We start from the raw sequence: 18,751 nt of genomic DNA, 5'->3' as shown, positions 1-18,751 counted from the left end.
CATCTGAAGAAGTGAGGTTCTTACCCACGAAAGCTTATGCTCCCAATACTTCTGTTAGTCTTAAAGGTGCCACAGGACCCTCTGTTGCTTTTTACAGACTCAGACTAACACGGCTACCCCTCTGATACTTGATACAATATACTGAGAGTTTTGGTGATTATGCAAATATTTGCAGAGTGTAGTATGTTTTACCATACTTGTTTATATAACCTCCTTCACAATGAATTCATTCCAGATTTCTGAACACCGCAAACTGGCTTAGAAATACAGGTAGACCAGTAAAGATATAAAAATGAACTCTGAGGCTGCTTATAAAAATCAGTAATGTTTATTAACAGTTAAAAATTTCTGTCAAACAAGTTCTTCTGTTCTATCTTAAAGACAATATTCTTAATCTGTTTCAAATGTTTTAACTTTTCCTTGTAAATCTTGTAGTTGCAGAACTGTAAAAGATAATTTATCTTAGACTATGCTATTTTACACAGATTTCAGAAAAGATCATCTTGCAATGTTAAATTCAGAGGTTAGCAATTAATTGACTTTGTTATTTTGAACCTAAACCTTGCATAGACAAAAAAGTGTAAGTAATAGCAGTGAATTATGCTGTTCCTGTAATTCTTCCTTGGAGAAAACACAGTCTTCAACAGCACCAACAGCACCCCAGATGAGAAAACTATTTAATACATGTCTGGGCTCAGTAATTGATTGTGAAAAGTTAATAGGTTAAATGTAAATAGTGATTCCAAATTCTTTACATTTGGAAGATGCTTAGAATTGGGATTGAACCTTGTCCAGTCTCATTCTTAGATGTAAAATGTTTTTTGTCAAAGTAGCCAGTGAACAATAGTAGGTCTTCAAACTGCAATTGAGTGTTGAATGTGATGTTACAAATCTGTTTCTTGATCTCTTAAATGCATACCTAAGAACAGCTGTGGCAACTGATCCTGAATCTGTTACCAAAAAGATTTTGTGTTTTAGTTTCTTCAGTTGGTTTTTGTATGTGTTTATAAGGAGATACCTGATGGTTTGATTGCAAAGTGAACCGTGACATGATTCTGAGTGTAAAGTTATACAGAAACTGTTGTAACACTTAACTTTGTTTAAGTTACTTCGTGCCTGCCTAAGATTACAAAATAGACACTTTACTCTGAATACCAGTTGTAAAACAATAAAGCAAGTGTCAGAATCAGAGCCACAAAATAAAGGAGTGAGCTAACATAATGTAGTTTAGGACCATTTTATTTTTAAGTAATATAACCATGTCCTTTTTATATGAATGTTAATGTCTAATACATTTTTTATTTTAATTTTACTTTAGCCATGTCCTTCAGGGTCCCGTGATTTTCGAGAAAAACAGTGTGCAGACTTCGACAATATGCCCTTCCGGGGAAAGTATTATAACTGGAAACCCTACACTGGAGGTAATGTGTAGTTTGGCAGAGATATAAACGTGACATCTCTGAAAACACTCAGCTGACTAATCTTGAACTTTGATTTTTCAGTAGCCATCTGTTGACCTATTAATTAAAAATACAAAATTCACTAAAGGGCATGTCAATGGAAGGGCCATATTGGTGGTGAACTGGTGTGGTTCAGCTATGAAAATGTGACAGGAGGTGCTATGCAAGAAGAATGCACCCCTTCATAGTGTAAAGCCCTTCCCCATCAGCTCCCTTAGCAGCAGCATGCAGAGACTGGACATGGGTGGGTGATCCACTACTCCACTTGGACACTGCAGTGAGGTGTACAGTATAAGAGTCCCAATAGAGTTCCCCTACTTGGAACTCCACCATCCTGGATGGTGTGCATGTACATAAGAGCCATTGAGCTACAACAGCTTCCATTGTGTGGGAAAGGACAGTTTTGTTCCCCTGAGCATCTGTACTGTGCTCAGCATAGCTATTTGTGCCAGATTTTTTTTCCATTTTGGGACAGATTTTTTAGATTTAGTTTATGCCAGCTGTGTGCCTATCATCACTCTGATCAGTTAGCTTGTACGTTGTATGCTTTTCCCCTACAAACTAAAAGATCAAAGCAGAAAAAAGGTAAGCTCTTTAGGACAAGGAATGTCTCTTCCTATGTTTTTGTACAGTATCTGGTACACTGGGCCTCAATCCTGATTGGGAGTTATGGATGCTACAGAATGTAATATAGATAAATTAATAGAATAATTTGCAAATAAATTATACTAATTGCATTGGGAGAATGCCAGGATTACTCAAAGCTAAACTGAAGATATATATATAAATAATATATTTTTTACATCCCAAGACCTAATTTCAAGCCTCTAAGTGTGTATCCCTGAGCCTTAAGAGCTGATGCTATTACTAAAACCAAATTCAGAGCAGTGAGCGGCGGTACCTGCACTGCTTTACATGTTAACTGTAGCAGTAGAAACACAATCATGGATGTCTCTACTCTGCAGTTTCAGCTTCTTGGGGCAGTTAGCAGCTGACATAAGTTAAAGAAGTCCTCAACTGCTCTAAGTTACTTCACAGGACCAATCCTGCACACAGTGGCCCCATGACTGGCAGAATGCAAAGATGAGCTTTGCATCGCCTTCTCTCCTGGCTTGTGCTGTTTGTTCTTCAGCCATAGTCAAGGATCTGTCCCACCATTTCTTTCTTTTCCTCTTTTTTGCTCCTTAGAAGAAAAAGGAGAGATGGAGAAGGATGGTCTTTTGATTTAGATACAGGGCTATTCCTCAGTAAACAGGGGTCCTTACTTTATGCCGACTTTCCCACACTTCCTGTCCCCAATCTTGGGGCTATCCTTGGGCCGGTTAAGCCTTAGCACAGATTAGAGCAACATCTGGGCTGCTTTAATTTCTGTTTGATTGCCAGTAACTCCCTGACCTACCTCCTTCATCCAGTCACACCCTCCGCCAACTTTATGCTTTCAACAGTTTAGCTAGCTTTGCAGTCATTTGGCTACTGAAGTGACACAGGATCTGTCCCTCCATTGTTGACTCTAAGGGGCAGAGATCTTGTGTAAGGATTTGCTTTGTAAAAATAGTGGGCCAAATTCTGTTCTCAATTACTCCAGATTACTCTGGCATGACTGAGAGGAGAATTTCACTCAATTGGGATACAGGCAGTATATTCATGATGTTGTATTCTAGAGTTTTGATAATGTATAAAAATTATTTGATTTAAGCTTTGACTGTTATATACCCTTAATAATACCTTAGCTATCTAATGAAAATCCTTGCTGGCCTTAAAGAATGTGATACAATTGTCACGTAAAGACTTGGATTTAATTTTTTTCAAGCTTAAGCATGTATAATATGTTTTTTCTTCTTCTACATTTTCATCATCTTATAGGCATGATAGGTGTAGTTTTGCCCATACTTGAACCAAACAATGAATGACAGGATCAGGGCAGGGTGCAGATTTTGGTTTTATCTTGTAGCTGATTCATTCTTCCTTTATACAGGAGGTGTTTTTTTTTTTTTTTTTTTTTAACAGAATGTCTGGTGAGACAATATTTTTCTATTTGGTCTCAAGTTTCAATAGCAAGTCTTCAGCAGAACTTCCTATCTAGGAAGTTCATTATCTGATTTTTTCCTATAACCCTACTCAGATAGGACCACTGTGATCATCTAGTCTGATCTCCTGGATAATGTTGGCTATAAGACTTCCCTAAATTAATTCTTATTTGAACTAGGGCATGTCTTTTTAGAAAAACATACAATCTTGATTTAAAATTTTCCAGAGCTGGAGAACAGACCATAACCCTCAGTAAATTGCTCCAATGTTTAATTACCCTCACTGTTAAAAAATGTGACCTTATTTCTAGTCTAAATGTGTCCAGCTTGAGCTTCCAGCCATTAGATATTGTCCGCTAGACTAAAGAGCCCTCTTTTATCAAATTTTTGTTTCCTGGGTAAGTACTTATAGAGTGGTCAAATCACTCTTTAACCTTCTCTTTGATAGAGCTAAATAAATTGAGCTCCTTAATTCTGTCTCTACAAGGCATGTATTCCAATCTGTTAGTCATTCTCTGAAGCTTCCCCTATTTCTTAATAGCCTTGTATTGTGGACACCACGACTGGACACAGAATTCTAGTAGCAGTCACACCAGTGCCAAATACAGAGGTAATATAACCTCTCTACTTCTCCAGTGTTCCCATTTATACATTCAAGATCATAGTAACTCTTTTGGCCACACTTTTACATTGGGAGCTCATGTTCAGCTGATTTTCCACCATGACTCCCCAAGTCTTTTTCAGGTCACTGCTTCCCAAAATAGAGTGCCCCCCCCATCCCATAGGTAGACCTACAATCTTGGTTCTTAACAATGACTTTACATTTAGCCATTTTGAAAGGCATATTGTCTGCTTGTGCCCAGAGTACTAAGTAATCCAGTTCTCTCTGTCTTAGTGACTTGTTCTCTTCTTTATTTACCACTCTTCCAGTCTTTGTCTCATCTGCCAACTGGATCAGTTGGAGTAGGGCTGTCAAGTGATTAAAAAAATTGATCGCGATTAATCATGCTGTTAATAATAGAATACAATTTAAATATTTTTGGATGTTTTCTACATTTTCAGTTACATCACTGAATACAAAGTGTACAGTGCTCACTTTATATTTTTTGTTACTACAAATATTTGCAATGTAAAAAAAAAAACCCAAAAGAAATAGTATTTTAATTCACCTCATACAAGTACTGTAGTGCAACCTCTTGATAATGAAAGTTGAACTTACAAATGTAGAATTATGTACAAAAATAACTGTACTCAAAAATAAATGTAAATAAAAATAAAATGTAAAACTTTAGAGCCTACAAGTTTACTCAGGCCTACTTCTTGTTCAGCCAATCGCTCAGACAAACAAGTTTGTTTACATTTGCGGAAGATAATTCTGCCTGCTTCTAATTCACGTTACCTGAAAGTGAGAATAGGCATTCGCGTGACACTGTTGTAGCCAGTGTCGCAAGATATTTATGTGCCAGATGCGCTAAAGATTCATATGTCCCTTCATGCCGCAACTACCATTGCAGAGGATGTGTCCATGCTGATGACGGGTTCTGCTCGATAATGATCCAAAGCAGTGCGGATCAACGCATGTGCATTTCATCATCTAAGTCAGAGATGCCACCAGCAGAAGGTTGATTTTCTTTTTTGGTAGTTTGGGTTCTGGAGGTTTTGCATCAGAATGTTGCTCTTCTAAGGCCTGGGCTACACTACCCAGCTACAAAAGTGCCATGCGAACGCCTGTTCTCACTTTCAAGTGACATTGTAAATAAGAAGCAGGCTGCATTACCTCTAGCAAATGTAAATAAAAATAGTTTGTCTTAGCGACTGGCTGAACAAGAAGTAGGACTGAGTGAACTTGTAGGCTCTAAAGTTTTACATTGTTTTATTTTTGAGTGCAGTTATGTAACCAAAAAAAACCCCTACGTTTGTAAGTTGCACTTTCACGACAAAGAGATTGCACAACAGCAGTGGTCTCCAAAGTGGGGTGCGCAAGAGGATCCTGCACGGCAGGGGGTGCATGCTCAAAATTTTTTTACTGATAGAGGTGCGCGATCAAAAAAGGTTGGAGTCCACTGCACTACAGTACTTGTATGAGGTGAATCAAAAAATCCTATTTCTTTTGTTTATCATTTTACAGTGCAAATATTTGTAATCAAAAATATAAAGTGAGCACAGTACACTTCGTATTGTGTGTCATAATTGAAATCAATATAATTGAAAATGTAGAAAACATACAACATATTTGTATTAAATTTCAGTTGCTAGTCTATTATTGTTTAACAGTGCGATTAAAACTGCAATTTATTGTGATTAATTTTTTTAATCGCAATTAATTATTTTGAGTTAATTGCAGTGATTAATTGATAGCCCTAATTAGGAATGCTATCCATTAACCTAAAAATATACTGAAAGCCTGTGTCCTGTTCAGGACATTTTGAATGTAAGCCTTAAAACTGCTAAGCAGGATATTTCTGTTCGTTATCCTATCATAAAAAACAAAAGAAAAGTGACCTAATTGCTGATATTATTGCTACTCCATGCTAGCTAGTAATGGTGAAATAAGAATGGAAATCTTTGCTGTATATTTTGTTCATTGCCCACTCTCCACACATCTGAAAAGCTGTGCTCAAGAACTGTGTCTAGTGCCTTGTTATTATATAGTTGTTAGGGATCCTTTTTGGTGCCATGTGAGATAGTGTCTATGACCTAATTTTTAAAAATTAGGTCTTTTTGTGCTTACAGTTTGTGCTTGCAAATAATTATGATCCCAGTACCTCCCAGTATCGTCAGTGGTTGCTGAAGGGCATTTAGCACCTCTCAGATGTGCTTGTAAATTATTTGTTGAGCAAATGAGGGCTCCTAGACATCCAATTAATGGCTTGTTCTACAAGTCAAGTAATTAGACATTTAATGTCCTCTTATGTCAACAAAAAATTGAGCCAGCAGAATTATAAGCAGTCAAGAAAAGGGAGGGCAGGTTAAATTCACTTTAAAATCAGGCCCTACATCTCAAAACATTGTTCATTTTATTAGGCATATTGTGAACTTTACTATATTTCAAAACTGGAAAGTACAGTAACCATGTTAGTGCTTTTTAAATAACATCTTTATGTATTTTCAATTGTTCAGCAGGCATTAGGGTTGTATTATCATTAAAGACTCTTTCAACTTAACTCACCTGTAGGCTGTTTTGCTATAATCTGAAGTAATCTTTTTAGAGAGAAAGAATCAAGTACAGAAATTACTTGGAAGGATTAAAGAAAGCTTATAAATCTGTCTGTATTCAGATGGGAGAAGAGACTATACATTTCCAGTCTGATTTTGTATATGCTTTTAAAATTGGTTCTTACCTTTTCAGGAACTGTCCATTAATTTTGTATTTGTTTTGTTGTTTAGGAGGGGTTAAACCATGTGCATTAAACTGCTTGGCTGAAGGTTACAATTTTTACACTGAACGTGCCCCTGCAGTAATAGATGGAACTCAGTGCAATGCTGATTCGCTGGATATCTGTATCAATGGAGAATGCAAGGTTGCATGTTTTAATAAAAACTACATTACTGCATTACTTCATATTGTCTAGTATTTATCAGCAGTAATTTTGTATAGCATTTTAGTTGCAGTACTTTTTAAAAAAATCTTAGATAAAAAAGGATTTTTGACAGTAAAAGTTAATTTCTTACATAAGCTGTGAGCGTGAGACAAGGGAAAGGAAGACTGCAAAAATTAGGCAAATTATTATGAGTTGCGATAAGCTTTCATTAGAAATTGCAGCAGACTTGTAATCAGGGCAGTCACCTCCAGAGCACCCACTTATGGCCAGAGGTCATTCTGACACATCCTGCCTTTGTTTCCCCCTCTTCAAGGCCCCTGAAGAACTGCAGTCCACAGTATTTAAAACATTCCATATCTCTCTCCCTTTAGGTAGGGAGCCTTTTCCCAGAGCTGGGTCACACTTCAGACACTACTCCCAGACTTTTCCTTACTGCAGCTCAGCCTCCAGGCTCTGACTTCCTCTTGCTCTAGCGGTCTTCCTAGCTAGGATACAACTCCTCTAGTCTGAGGATCATCCTTTCAGGAGTCTTTCCTCTTTCTCTGCAGCATCTACCATAGCTTCCTAACATTCCCACCCTCCCTACACCTTTCTGCTGCCTTTAGAGGGGAATCAGGCCCCATCAAGACTGGTAACACAGCACAAATGGGGTGGTGCAGTTCCTTCATTAATTAGTGTTGGCTGGCCCCAGGCCTCCAACCCATAAGGGGCAAGCCACCCTATTGCAAGACTAAATTAGAATCCTTTATTTAGTCTCTTTTGGCTTCTCCTAATCTCTGGTGTCTGTTGAAGGACCAGTAATTGTAGGGACCAATTGATTAAAAGCATGTGCTTAAGTTCTTTACTGAATTGAGGCCTTTTTGGGATGAGTAGTAGTATAACCATAAATGTGACAGTAAGTACTCCATCTTTCTTAAATATCATGTAACTGCCACATTTATGGTTATACTACGATTCATCAGGGGCGCGATTTCAGAAAAAAATTATGTCAGCATATAGAATGTTATACAGTGATATCTTGCAAAATCTGAAGTGCAGGCAAAAAATGAAAGACCTAATGGAGCATATAGACCTATGAAAAATCTGCGGGGGCTCAGATAGCAAATGATGCCCCTGCTATTCATTCCAATAAAACCTCAGTTCAGCGGAACACTTAAGCACATGCTTAATTTTAAGCATATGAGTAGTGCTATTGACTTAAAAAAACCCTGACTTCTTTGAGACTATTCACATGCTTAAAGTTAAGTCCAATCTTAAGTGCTTTGTGGAACCAAGACCTAAAGATTTTTTTTATGATTGAATCAAAGATGATGAGATCAAATTGTTTCTAACTAAGAAAGGTGACACAATTAGCACCAAAGATTTGCCATGTATTAGCAAACCAAATCACAGATCAGACAAAAAAATCACAATAAATACTATCCCAGTATGCTAAAAATATGTGAAGATGCTAGAAAACAGCTATTACTTTTGATGATTATTTTAAAACTGACTATGCCAGATATTACAAGTATTTCCACAAAAATGGACCCCATCAGGATTAAAATACAAGGGAATGTATTTGATAAAACTGAATTTAAATCTTTCACACAATTGCAAGAAAAATATAAATTAAAACCAGGAGGTTTGCATTTTCTTACAGTTAAGGTATTATTTAGTAAATGAGCAGAAATGGAGATTAGATTTATTCCCAATAGAGGACTACATAAGGAAACACAGGTTAGTCAGATCTCGGCTTTGCTTTTTGTAATCAGTAAGAAAGTCCAAATTTTTATGATTGTATTCATTTGCCTAGCAGTGAAAACATTTTGAAACTTTAACTTCTGTGATCATATCTGTATTATTTATAAACAAGATGGTAGAAAAATCACATTTTTCCCCGTATGTTCATGTGGCTGCCTTATGTTTTGTTTTGGAGATCACTTGATTCTTCTTTTTATTATATAATCATCTGAGGAAGTATAAAGCTGCAGTTTTCCTCCTGTTCAGTTTGTCCTCTGTTATTATCCTTCCTTCCCAGCATATATTTTCTCCCATTCTCTGGCTGAGGTGAATCCTTAAATCATGCATAGATATCCCCTCTACATAACATACCACCTGTAAATTTTAACAGCTCCCTTCTCTTCCTGACTCCTCACAGCAGTTCTTCCAATCCTATCAGCTGCTGTTTTCTTGGCATCTTATTTCCAGGTGGTACTGTGGGATAAATGTATTTTTGTGTAACTAATGCTGGAGTTTAGATGCAGGAGAGAATCCAATCCAGATAATACAGAAGCTCTCTCTGCATCCAGCTCAGTCTTTCATTCTGCTTGAGTGTGCAGTGAACTCACATATTTAAGCTTTTATATGAGTTTGTTGTTATCAAAATAATTGTGATGTCACAAATTTAGCTGCATTACTTTTCTGTAGGATGTGAGAAGATGGTCTGTGAAATATAAAGGTTTATAGAAACAAAAACACCACAACATTTGTTTTTAAGCAACCATTCAAGGGAGACACAGAAAGCAGTGTTTTGTTAGAGAAACCAAAGGTAGAGGAAAATTAGAACATTTGGGGGCACTGTATAGATATTAAATAATAATTGTGTTAAGGTGTAGTACATTAATGTTTGTAAAATACTGTGACATTCTCCTATGAAAAGCACTGTAGGAGCACAAATTATTAATTATCAATAAACTAAATTTGGATCATCTCTGATTTCTGAGTCTCCTTTTCTGGTAAGTGAAAATTCTCTTATGATATGGGCCACTCAAAGTGAGGTAGGCAAAGGGAGAACAATCTCAGATACTTAGGAAGAAATCTCTTGAGAAAATATTTAGTATTTTCAGGTAATGATCCAAGAAACCTCCTGACTGCAGTAATATTTGTTCTATCTTTATCTGTTCTCAGCATGTGGGTTGTGATAATATTTTGGGATCTGATGCTAAGGAAGACAGATGCCGTGTGTGTGGAGGAGATGGTAGCACATGTGAAGCCATTGAAGGTTTCTTCAATGATTCATTGCCCAGAGGAGGTAAGTATGCAGATGTAGATCACTCCCTACCTTGTGATTCATTGTATGAAGGTGGACTGTTGTACCCACATGGAACCTCACTGAAAGCTCAAAACATGGAAGATAATATACTAGTATTTCACAGCCAACGTATAAATTAATCAGTGAATTCTGAAACATTGTATGAAGGACTTTATTAATATGTAGAAAGGAGAAACTCATGGCTTCATGTTAGATTCTTGCTATTGTTTTTCACATTTGTGTCTGAAATTTAAAGAGTTCTCTGTTCTCTGGCATGAAAGGCAATGTTCAGGTACCTTTGAATCCAAAGCATAATTTATTAATTGATAGTTTCATCCAGGTAATAATAATAATAAATAAGGTTTACCTTTACCTTATAGGCTACATGGAAGTGATTCAAATTCCAAGAGGTTCTGTTCACATTGAAGTAAAAGAAGTGGCTATGTCAAAGAACTACATTGGTAAGAGCTGGTTTAAACACAAGAGCTTAATTAACTAGTAATATTTATAAAGTGTTTTTAAGATACTGGAGCAGATTCAATGTTCTGGCTAAGCTTTGCTGGGTGCAGGACATGGGGAGGTAATATTATCCATCAATTTTAGGTACTTACATGTCCCCATAACCATAGTATCTGATTACCCCACAGTCTGTAATGTACTTAACTTTACAACATTCCTGTGAGGTGGGGATTATCTCCATTTTACAGATGAGGAAACTGAGGCATAGAGAAGCTAAAATGACTTGCCCAAGGTCACACAGGAAGCCTGTGGTAGAGCAGGAAATTGAATTCAAGTCCCAAGTTTCAAGCTGCATCCTTTCTCCCTTTAAAGGTGGCTTTAAACCTGCCTTGTACTCTTCTGATCTTGGGGTCAAACAAGTGCCAACCTGATCCATGAAGTAATGATTCTATGGCTTAGAATCATAGAATGATAGAATATCAGGGTTGGAAGGGACCTCAGGAGGTCATCTAGACCAACCCTCTGCTCAAAGCAGGACCAATCCCCAACTAAATCATCCCAGCCAGGGCTTGTCAAGCCTGACCTTAAAAACCTCTAAGGAAGGAAATTCCACCACCTCCCCAGGTAACCCATTCCAGTGCTTCACCACCCGCCTCCTGAAAAAGTTTTTTCCTAATATCCAACCTAAACCTCCCCCACTGAAACTTGAGACCATTACTCCTTGTTCAGTCGTCTGCTACCACTGAGAACAGACTAGATCCATCCTCTTTGGAACCCCTTTTCAGGTAGTTGAAAGCAGTTATCAAATCCCCCCTCATTCTTCTCTTCTGCAGACTAAATAATCCCAGTTCCCTCCGCCTCCCCTCACAAATCATGTGTTCCAGCCCCCTAATCATTTTTGTTGCCCTCCACTGGACTCTTTCCAATTTTTCCACATCCTTCTTGTAGTGTGGGGTCAAAACTGGACACAGTATTCCAGATGAGGCCTCACCAATGCCAAATAGAGGGGAATGATCATGTCCCTCGATCTGCTGGTAGTGCCCCCTACTTATACAGCCCAAAATGCCATTAGCATTCTTGGCAACAAGGGCACACTGTTGACTCATACCCAGCTTCTCGTCCACTGTAACCCCTAGGTCCTTAGGTCCTTTTCAGGCTTCCCTAAGGACAAAAGAGCAAGCATGGCTAGATGTTTCCCTAACCTCCTTTACGTAACAGTCAGTTCACAAACATACAAGGCAACACATTTCTCAGTCAAAAGAAACTGATGAGTTAGTTGTTCTGCAGCCTAATGAACTGACAGTCCTAGGCTGCAGATCCGCTGATTAGGCTGCTTTGTTGTCCCTTAGCCACAGGAATGCAAATAACTAGCAATGCAAATGCTTGCGAAGGACTGTCTGTGATGTGTGCTAGATGGGAGTGTGGAGGGTAGCTAGCCTCCTAGAAAAATTAACCCCACCCACCCATAGTTATTTGCTGTAGTGCTGGTATTGGATGTCTGCTTCCCTCTACCCCTGTAATTCAGCCGGATTGTCAGCCTCCTCCCTTTTAGGAGGAAGAGTAACATACTTAGCCCTAGAAATGAGGAATGCTTATTACACTACTCTCCCTCCCCTCTTCTCCATCCTGCACCAAAAAGTTGTATTGCTGGTGAAATAGCATCTATATCTCATAACTGACATTTCAAGCAGAGAGACAGGGTGGGTGAGGTAATATCTTTTATTGGACCAGCTTCAGTTGCTGAGAGAGACAAGATTTCAAGCTTCTTCTGCCTGAAGCAGAGCTCTGTGTAAGCTTAAAAGTTTGTCTCTCTCACCAACAGAAGTTGGTCCAATAAAAGATATTACCTCACCCACTTTGTCTGTCTAATATTGTTGGACCGACATGGCTACAACAACACTGCATAGTTCAAGCAGAGGAATGCAGGTCACAGGATATCCTGTCAGAGCCATTTCATATTAAGAATCACATTTTCAAAGGGTCAGTTTGTACCTGTAAAATCTGCACTCATGTTACTGCAATTACAATTGAATACAAACCAGGTTCTTGCATCTCTCACTCCATGCTTGAGGGTATATATCAGACAGAAGGGAAACTAGTTTTCTTAGCTACTGCAATTCATTTTGCAAATGCAAAATTGCACAGAACCTCATCCCTTTTGAAAAAAATTGTCTCATATGAAACAATGGAAAAATTATGTGGACAAATATTTTTATTTGTATTGACAAATCTGTTTTAAAATCTGTTAGGAGAAAACTTTCTGGTTTTATTTTTTTAAAGAAATTAAAAAAATCCATACAAAATAGTTTGCAGAGAGGTTTATTTTAGTTCTTTGATGTTTGTGCAGTAGTTTTAAATGTTTTCGTGTTTAAATGTCCTGTCCGGTTAATTTAACCTAATTGGATCTTTTGAAGTTAGAGTGGATAAAAATTAGGATTCTGGAAATTTAGCTTCTGCTGAGGCCAAATTCTGACCCAATATTCTACTACCAAGCTTTATTCTAATAATTTTTCATACACTTACTCAAAATAGATAACTAGCAAGAAGCACTGCTCCCTTCCTTTAGTATTGTACAACATCATGGTTTGTTCTCTCCTCTACCTGATGAGTTTGGTGGTGGTTCAGCACAGTTTGGGAATTAATAGAAGTTTGTGAGGAGACTTTGGTCCCTTTCCTGGTGACACACCACCATCTCTTCCTGCTCCTTATCACTCTCTTTTCACATACACGTTTCCCTGGTATCAATGCCCCATCGCATACAGTCAGGAGTAAACTCAGGAACCCTATAAGAGTGAAAGTTTGAGGACCAAATTCTTCTCTCAGTTACATGTATAATTTCAGAGTAATTTCAATGAAGTCACTAGAATGAGATTTATATTGAGGTATATTAGAACAAAATTTGGCCTGTGATGGTTACTTGTCTTATTCCTCACTCTTGCAATCTATAAGACAAATCCTAAATTCTCTCCCTATTAAGGTCAATAGACGTTTTGCCTCAATAAGGACTGACTAAGGATCCATGGCTGGCCTTGAATTTTTAGACTGTCATTTTCCCAATATCAACAAACTTTGGTTACAGAAGCAGATATGAATTCCAAAAAATCGAGTAGTCTTCTTTATTACCTTAACCAAAGAGATCATAGAGTCATAGAGTTTAAGGCCAGAAGGAACCACCAGATCATCTAGTCTGACCTCCAGTGTATCAGAGGCCACTAACACCACCAAGAACCCACTCGCTAAACCCAACAACCTAAATTAGACTAACGTATTACAGTCTATAGGAGACTAGACTACTATGTGCCCCGGGCAGAGAATAGGAGGGACCAAAGTGCATCCTGGCAAGAGACTTGCAGTCACGTGCTGCAGAGGAAGATTTAATCTCCAAGGTCACTGCCAACCTGACGTGGGGGAAAATTCCTTCCTGGCCCCACATATAGTAATCAGATAGACCTTGAGCATGTGAGCAAGAACCAGCCAGCCAAGTACCTGAGAGAGAGAATGCTTAGTGCCACCTCGGAGCCAATAGTATACATAAAAGAGCATTCAGAGTGAAGTCTGTAAGCTTCCTAAAGTCCATTTCATATTTTAGAAACCAAAAAAGGAATCTTTTTGATCAAGAAAAAATAAAATATCTGCCCTTGAATAGAATCTGCAAGACTACCCTTAACAAACTGATAAAGATTATAAAAAAGCTAATAATATTTTATTTGTCCATCAAAATAATTTTTTATTTCAAGCTGCTTTAAATATGATTGCAGTCTTCTGAAATTTCCATAACCTGTTGAATCAGAAATAGATATGCTACCTGCAGTGCTGTTTTCATCACGTGCTATGTTGACAATAGAAGCTTAACAAATTATATTGGAAAAAGTAATAGCTTACCAGTGTTTGGTTTTCTAAATTTTATAGTTTGATTAAACTATTGGTATTTATTACTAATTTCTTGCTGATATAAATGATTTTCAGTTATTTGATATTCATACAATTATTAAAATGTAAATATTCCATATAACCATAATAATGAACTGTGGTTGAATTTGTATGTTCGCTTGGAGCAGCGTAGCCAACTGACTAGTTCTAGGATTCAATCTGAGAGCTGGTCACACTTTTGTGTTGTGATTTAATACATATTTATCTTCCATGCTACCTGACCTCAGAACAGAATCACTGAGAAATCATCTGGGAAATGTGCAGGGTTTTCTGATTTTGAACATTATTGTCTTTCTGGGTACATGCTTCTAAAGCAGTATTCCAAGGGTCAAAGATAAGGAAGTAAGAACTGCTTGGGAACCAGCTTTGAAACTCAAACTGCCTCTTCCTTGCTCCTACACACACACACTTTTATTGTGCCCACAAGGTTTGCATGTCCCACACTCCGAAAGGCAGAGGTACCAATATTTTGTTCAACTGTAGTGTACATTGCAACTCGTACATTTAAGAGGTAAATCTAATTTGCATATACTAGAGCAGATTGCAGGTTTCTGTAGTACAGAGTGCACAGCCTATTGATACAACAAGTTCTAGCATGCACCACTGTATCTCGATCTGCATGGCCTGGTCTTGCTGATACCTGTAGTCTGCAGATCACACCTGCCTACTGGAGATGATAGCCGAAGTCAGTATTGTAGATCTCCATGGGCCACACTTCGGTCATTCTGCCAAAAGGAAAAGTAGGTTTTAAACTACTTTGAAACCAGTGATATAGAACTAAAGTACACATACTTCTGTCACATTAGTAGTTTCATTTGCAATGGCTTCTCTATTATAAATGCTGCTTCCAATTTTTAGGTGGCTTGTATTTTTTTTTAAGCTTTAAAATCTGAAGAGGATGACTACTATATTAATGGTGCCTGGACTATTGACTGGCCTAGAAAGTTTGATGTCGCTGGGACAGCTTTTCATTACAAGAGGCCAACAGAGGAACCTGAATCTTTGGAAGCTTTAGGCCCTACTTCAGAAAATCTCATAGTCATGGTAATGTTATAATGAATATATTTCTGAACTCAAACATGATTTTATGTTCCAAGTAAGAAAGGGCAATAAACTGAGTAAAATTGCATGGAAAAAGAGTAGGGCTTGCCTAGTTCTTGCACTTTGAGATTACCTCCCACTCACCTCTTTGTCTTCCCAAAACAGATGGGATAGCTATGGTGATAAAGAAGAGAGCTAACAACAAACTGTTGTATTGCCAGGAGATCTACAGAAAATATCAGTGAAAATCCCACATGCCTCAGGCCATAGGGGGTATCCCTTCTAGTTTCATTTGCTTCCTGGTCCTCACAGTAATGACAACATAAATTGAAAACTGGATATATGGTGTGGTCATACCTATTGGGGTGTATGAAAGTGTAAGGCAAGTTATATGACAATTGCATTGGGCTGTATTGTGATGCCCTTATTCACAACAGGTAATGCCTTACTCCAGAAGTAGCCCTGTTGATTTCAGTGGGTCTAATTATGGTGTGAGATATCATGGTCTGGCCCATAGTAAATTCCTTGACTGTGGACATACCTGGCCACGCTCCCAACAATGTGAAGCCCGTTTTGCCTGTTCTAGCTGTGGAGAGGCTAGAAGTGGTTATGTGGAGGGGTGGTGTCTAATGCATTAACTACTTTTCTCATCAACTCAGCACCAGTGACTTCCCTACTGAAGATTATCCACCATTTTGCTCTCTCACAGAGGGGAGCATATGCCTCAAAGTAATTTATAACTGGAGGCATGATGGGGTGAGATATATCTCTGAGACTCATCCAGGCTGCTTTTGTTAACATGTACTGTAGATCTTAGCAGCAGCAATAAAAAAATGTCAGGTTGGGGATTCAGGGCTAGATTGCTTTGAAAGCACAGCACTGTATTGAGCAGGTGGCATGTGGAAGTACTGTGCTACAGAAGGAACCACAAGGAGAATTATTGATGGTTTCACCTGGCGATCTGTGGTGTTGCACGTGCAGCAGGAGCTCTGCCAGTCTGTAAAAGGGACCAGTGTTCACTCTTCCCATACGCCCAGCCACACCACTACTTTGTACTGTGGGTGCTGGGGAAATATCTCCACCCTCGTGTCTCTCTCTATTGGAAGCTAGTGCCATTACTGAAGCCAGATTGGAGTATTATTCATAATATTAATATTGTGGTAGTATGTAGAAGCCCTAACCAGGTAAGGGTCTTATTAGTTCCCCAGCCATGTTGTGGATAGTCCCAGCAAAAGAGCTCAGTATGGGGGTTTGAAGGTTGTTGCACACCTACACAGGGTCAGCCCAATAAAGTCACTTAATATTATCTGGTCTTGACACCTCCTTGAAGTAATTTAACTTAATGAGGACCAGACGATTAGAATTGTTAATATGTCAGAAACAAATTTTGCTGTTAAGAAAAAAAATTGAAAAAACCCCCAAACACCTTACACAATAGAAAAAATCAGTGTGTGTATGTTTTAAAAATTAGTCCAGATTTCTTTTGGGAATACCTGCAAGAACTATTGTGGCTTGCTTTATGACATTTCCCCCCTCTACAAGACATAACACATACCTAGATTAAATTCGTTGTAGTTGCTCTCTGCTTGCATATTTTAATGGTATAACCAGTTGTTTTCAAACTGCAGATTCTGCTACAGGAACAGAATTTGGGTATAAGGTATAAATTCAATGTTCCCATCTCTCGTACTGGCAGTGGAGACAATGAAGTTGGTTTTGCATGGAATCACCTGCCTTGGTCAGAATGTTCTGCCACTTGTGCTGGAGGTAAGACACATATCAGGCAATCAAGCTGAAGGGTCAGTTGAATTACAAAATACACATTGCCTCATATTTGTTTAGGTAACTAATTGAAAATATTTATTTCAGGTCTGCTTCAAGCCTTAATTTAGTGAAAGAAAGTTTCTTTTGATTATCACATTGTATTTTGTTTATTTTCAACTTCATGTAATTTGTACAGATTTGTTGATTAAATACAGTACTTCTTGGCACAGTGAGTGTCTGTCGGCTGGTGCTTCTCCTGAGACTCTCTTGAAGCTGGCATGCTAGCTTTTCAAAGGAGCTTTCTTGATAAAAGACATCTGAAGTTTTAAGTAAGGAAATAAACAAGACTCAGAAGGCAAATATAAGGTATCTGTAACAAAGGGAAGAGGGATGTAGTTCATATGATCTTAGGCAGGCCCTCCTATCCTCCAACCACCAAAGTTAAGGATGCATCCTGGCAACTTTTCAGTAGTAGATATTTCACTACTGGATGATACTTCCCAGCCCATAGCAGTATCTGAGATTCATTGGCTATTGGCAGTGGTGGGGGATTTGTGGGTTGTCCCATGTGAGTTCATCATGGGTGCCTTTTGCCCACAATTTACTGTATTCCTAATCCTCCTCCCTCTAGTGGCCACCAATGCAATTCTTAACCTCTGGCTGGGAAAGCAGGACAGTTGGCTTCCTTCAAAGCCAACACCATTGCTGCTGCATGGACTGGTGAGTAGAAGTGCTGTGTGAGCAGCATCTTTCTTCTCTCTGGAGACTAAATTCATCGCCTCCACCACACACACCAATTTCAGAAGACAAGAGAATGAGAGTTTTAAATCCATCCCTGGACCTTGGTAGTGCATGTCCCCATAACAAGGGAAATGCTTCATTTTAATTTAAGGGTGACTAATACTGGGAGGAGGGGGGAATTTTTTTTTAAATTGAACTCAAAGTACTTAAGTTCCTTTTCTTGCTACTCAAGGTTTTTGTATTTAGAGCTTTCTCCCTCACAGTATCATTCTGCTAGATCCTGAGGTAGTTATTATTACTTGTTTATTGTTTACATTCCACCAGTATGCTCAGCATTGCACAGGACACAAAGAAAGATACAGATCGACTCCTGTGGCGCTAACTAGAAAAATATTTGAGACAAAAATACACTGGGAGATCTAGAAGATGGTGCTAACTTAGTGTCTTTTTGTTGTTTGTTTGTCATAGGTTTTTTTTTGTTGCATAATAGGTGAGTGACAGAATTTTTAGTGATCTGCATTAGCATTTGTGAGCCTTGTAAAAGAATTAAGTTTTAAGGAGGAAGTTCAAAGAAAGAGGTAGAATGCCTATCTCATTAGGATAGAAAGGCAGTTCCAAGCATTAGGCAAGTGATGGCAAAGCCCATGTTTGACGTAGTGAGTCAAATCCTGGCCCTACTGAAGTCATTGGCAAAACTCCCATTGACTTCAGTAGGGCCAAGATTTCACTACAGAGTCTTTTGTCATGGAAATGATTGTAATGTCACAAATTCAT

The 18,751-nt window shown here is 38.3% G+C and overlaps 1 protein-coding gene across 1 annotated transcript in view; it reads left to right on the top strand.

The window, feature by feature from the left end:
* Window positions 1–18,751, top strand: part of ADAMTS6 (ADAM metallopeptidase with thrombospondin type 1 motif 6) — a 183,747-nt gene that overhangs the window by 105,303 nt on the left and 59,693 nt on the right. The window contains exons 8-13 of the mRNA XM_029910903.1: window positions 1,319–1,421; window positions 6,875–7,008; window positions 9,919–10,042; window positions 10,423–10,503; window positions 15,312–15,475; window positions 17,101–17,239. Coding sequence (XP_029766763.1) covers window positions 1,319–1,421; window positions 6,875–7,008; window positions 9,919–10,042; window positions 10,423–10,503; window positions 15,312–15,475; window positions 17,101–17,239 — 745 coding nt within the window. The remainder of the gene's footprint in view (window positions 1–1,318; window positions 1,422–6,874; window positions 7,009–9,918; window positions 10,043–10,422; window positions 10,504–15,311; window positions 15,476–17,100; window positions 17,240–18,751) is intronic.

The sequence above is a fragment of the Terrapene carolina genome, unplaced genomic scaffold (assembly GCF_002925995.2).
Source record: "Terrapene carolina triunguis isolate 2854851 unplaced genomic scaffold, T_m_triunguis-2.0 Scaffold69, whole genome shotgun sequence".
Taxonomy (NCBI): Eukaryota; Metazoa; Chordata; order Testudines; family Emydidae; genus Terrapene; species Terrapene triunguis.
The sequence above is the reverse complement of the archived record's forward strand: the minus strand, read 5'-3'. Positions and strand labels throughout refer to the sequence as shown.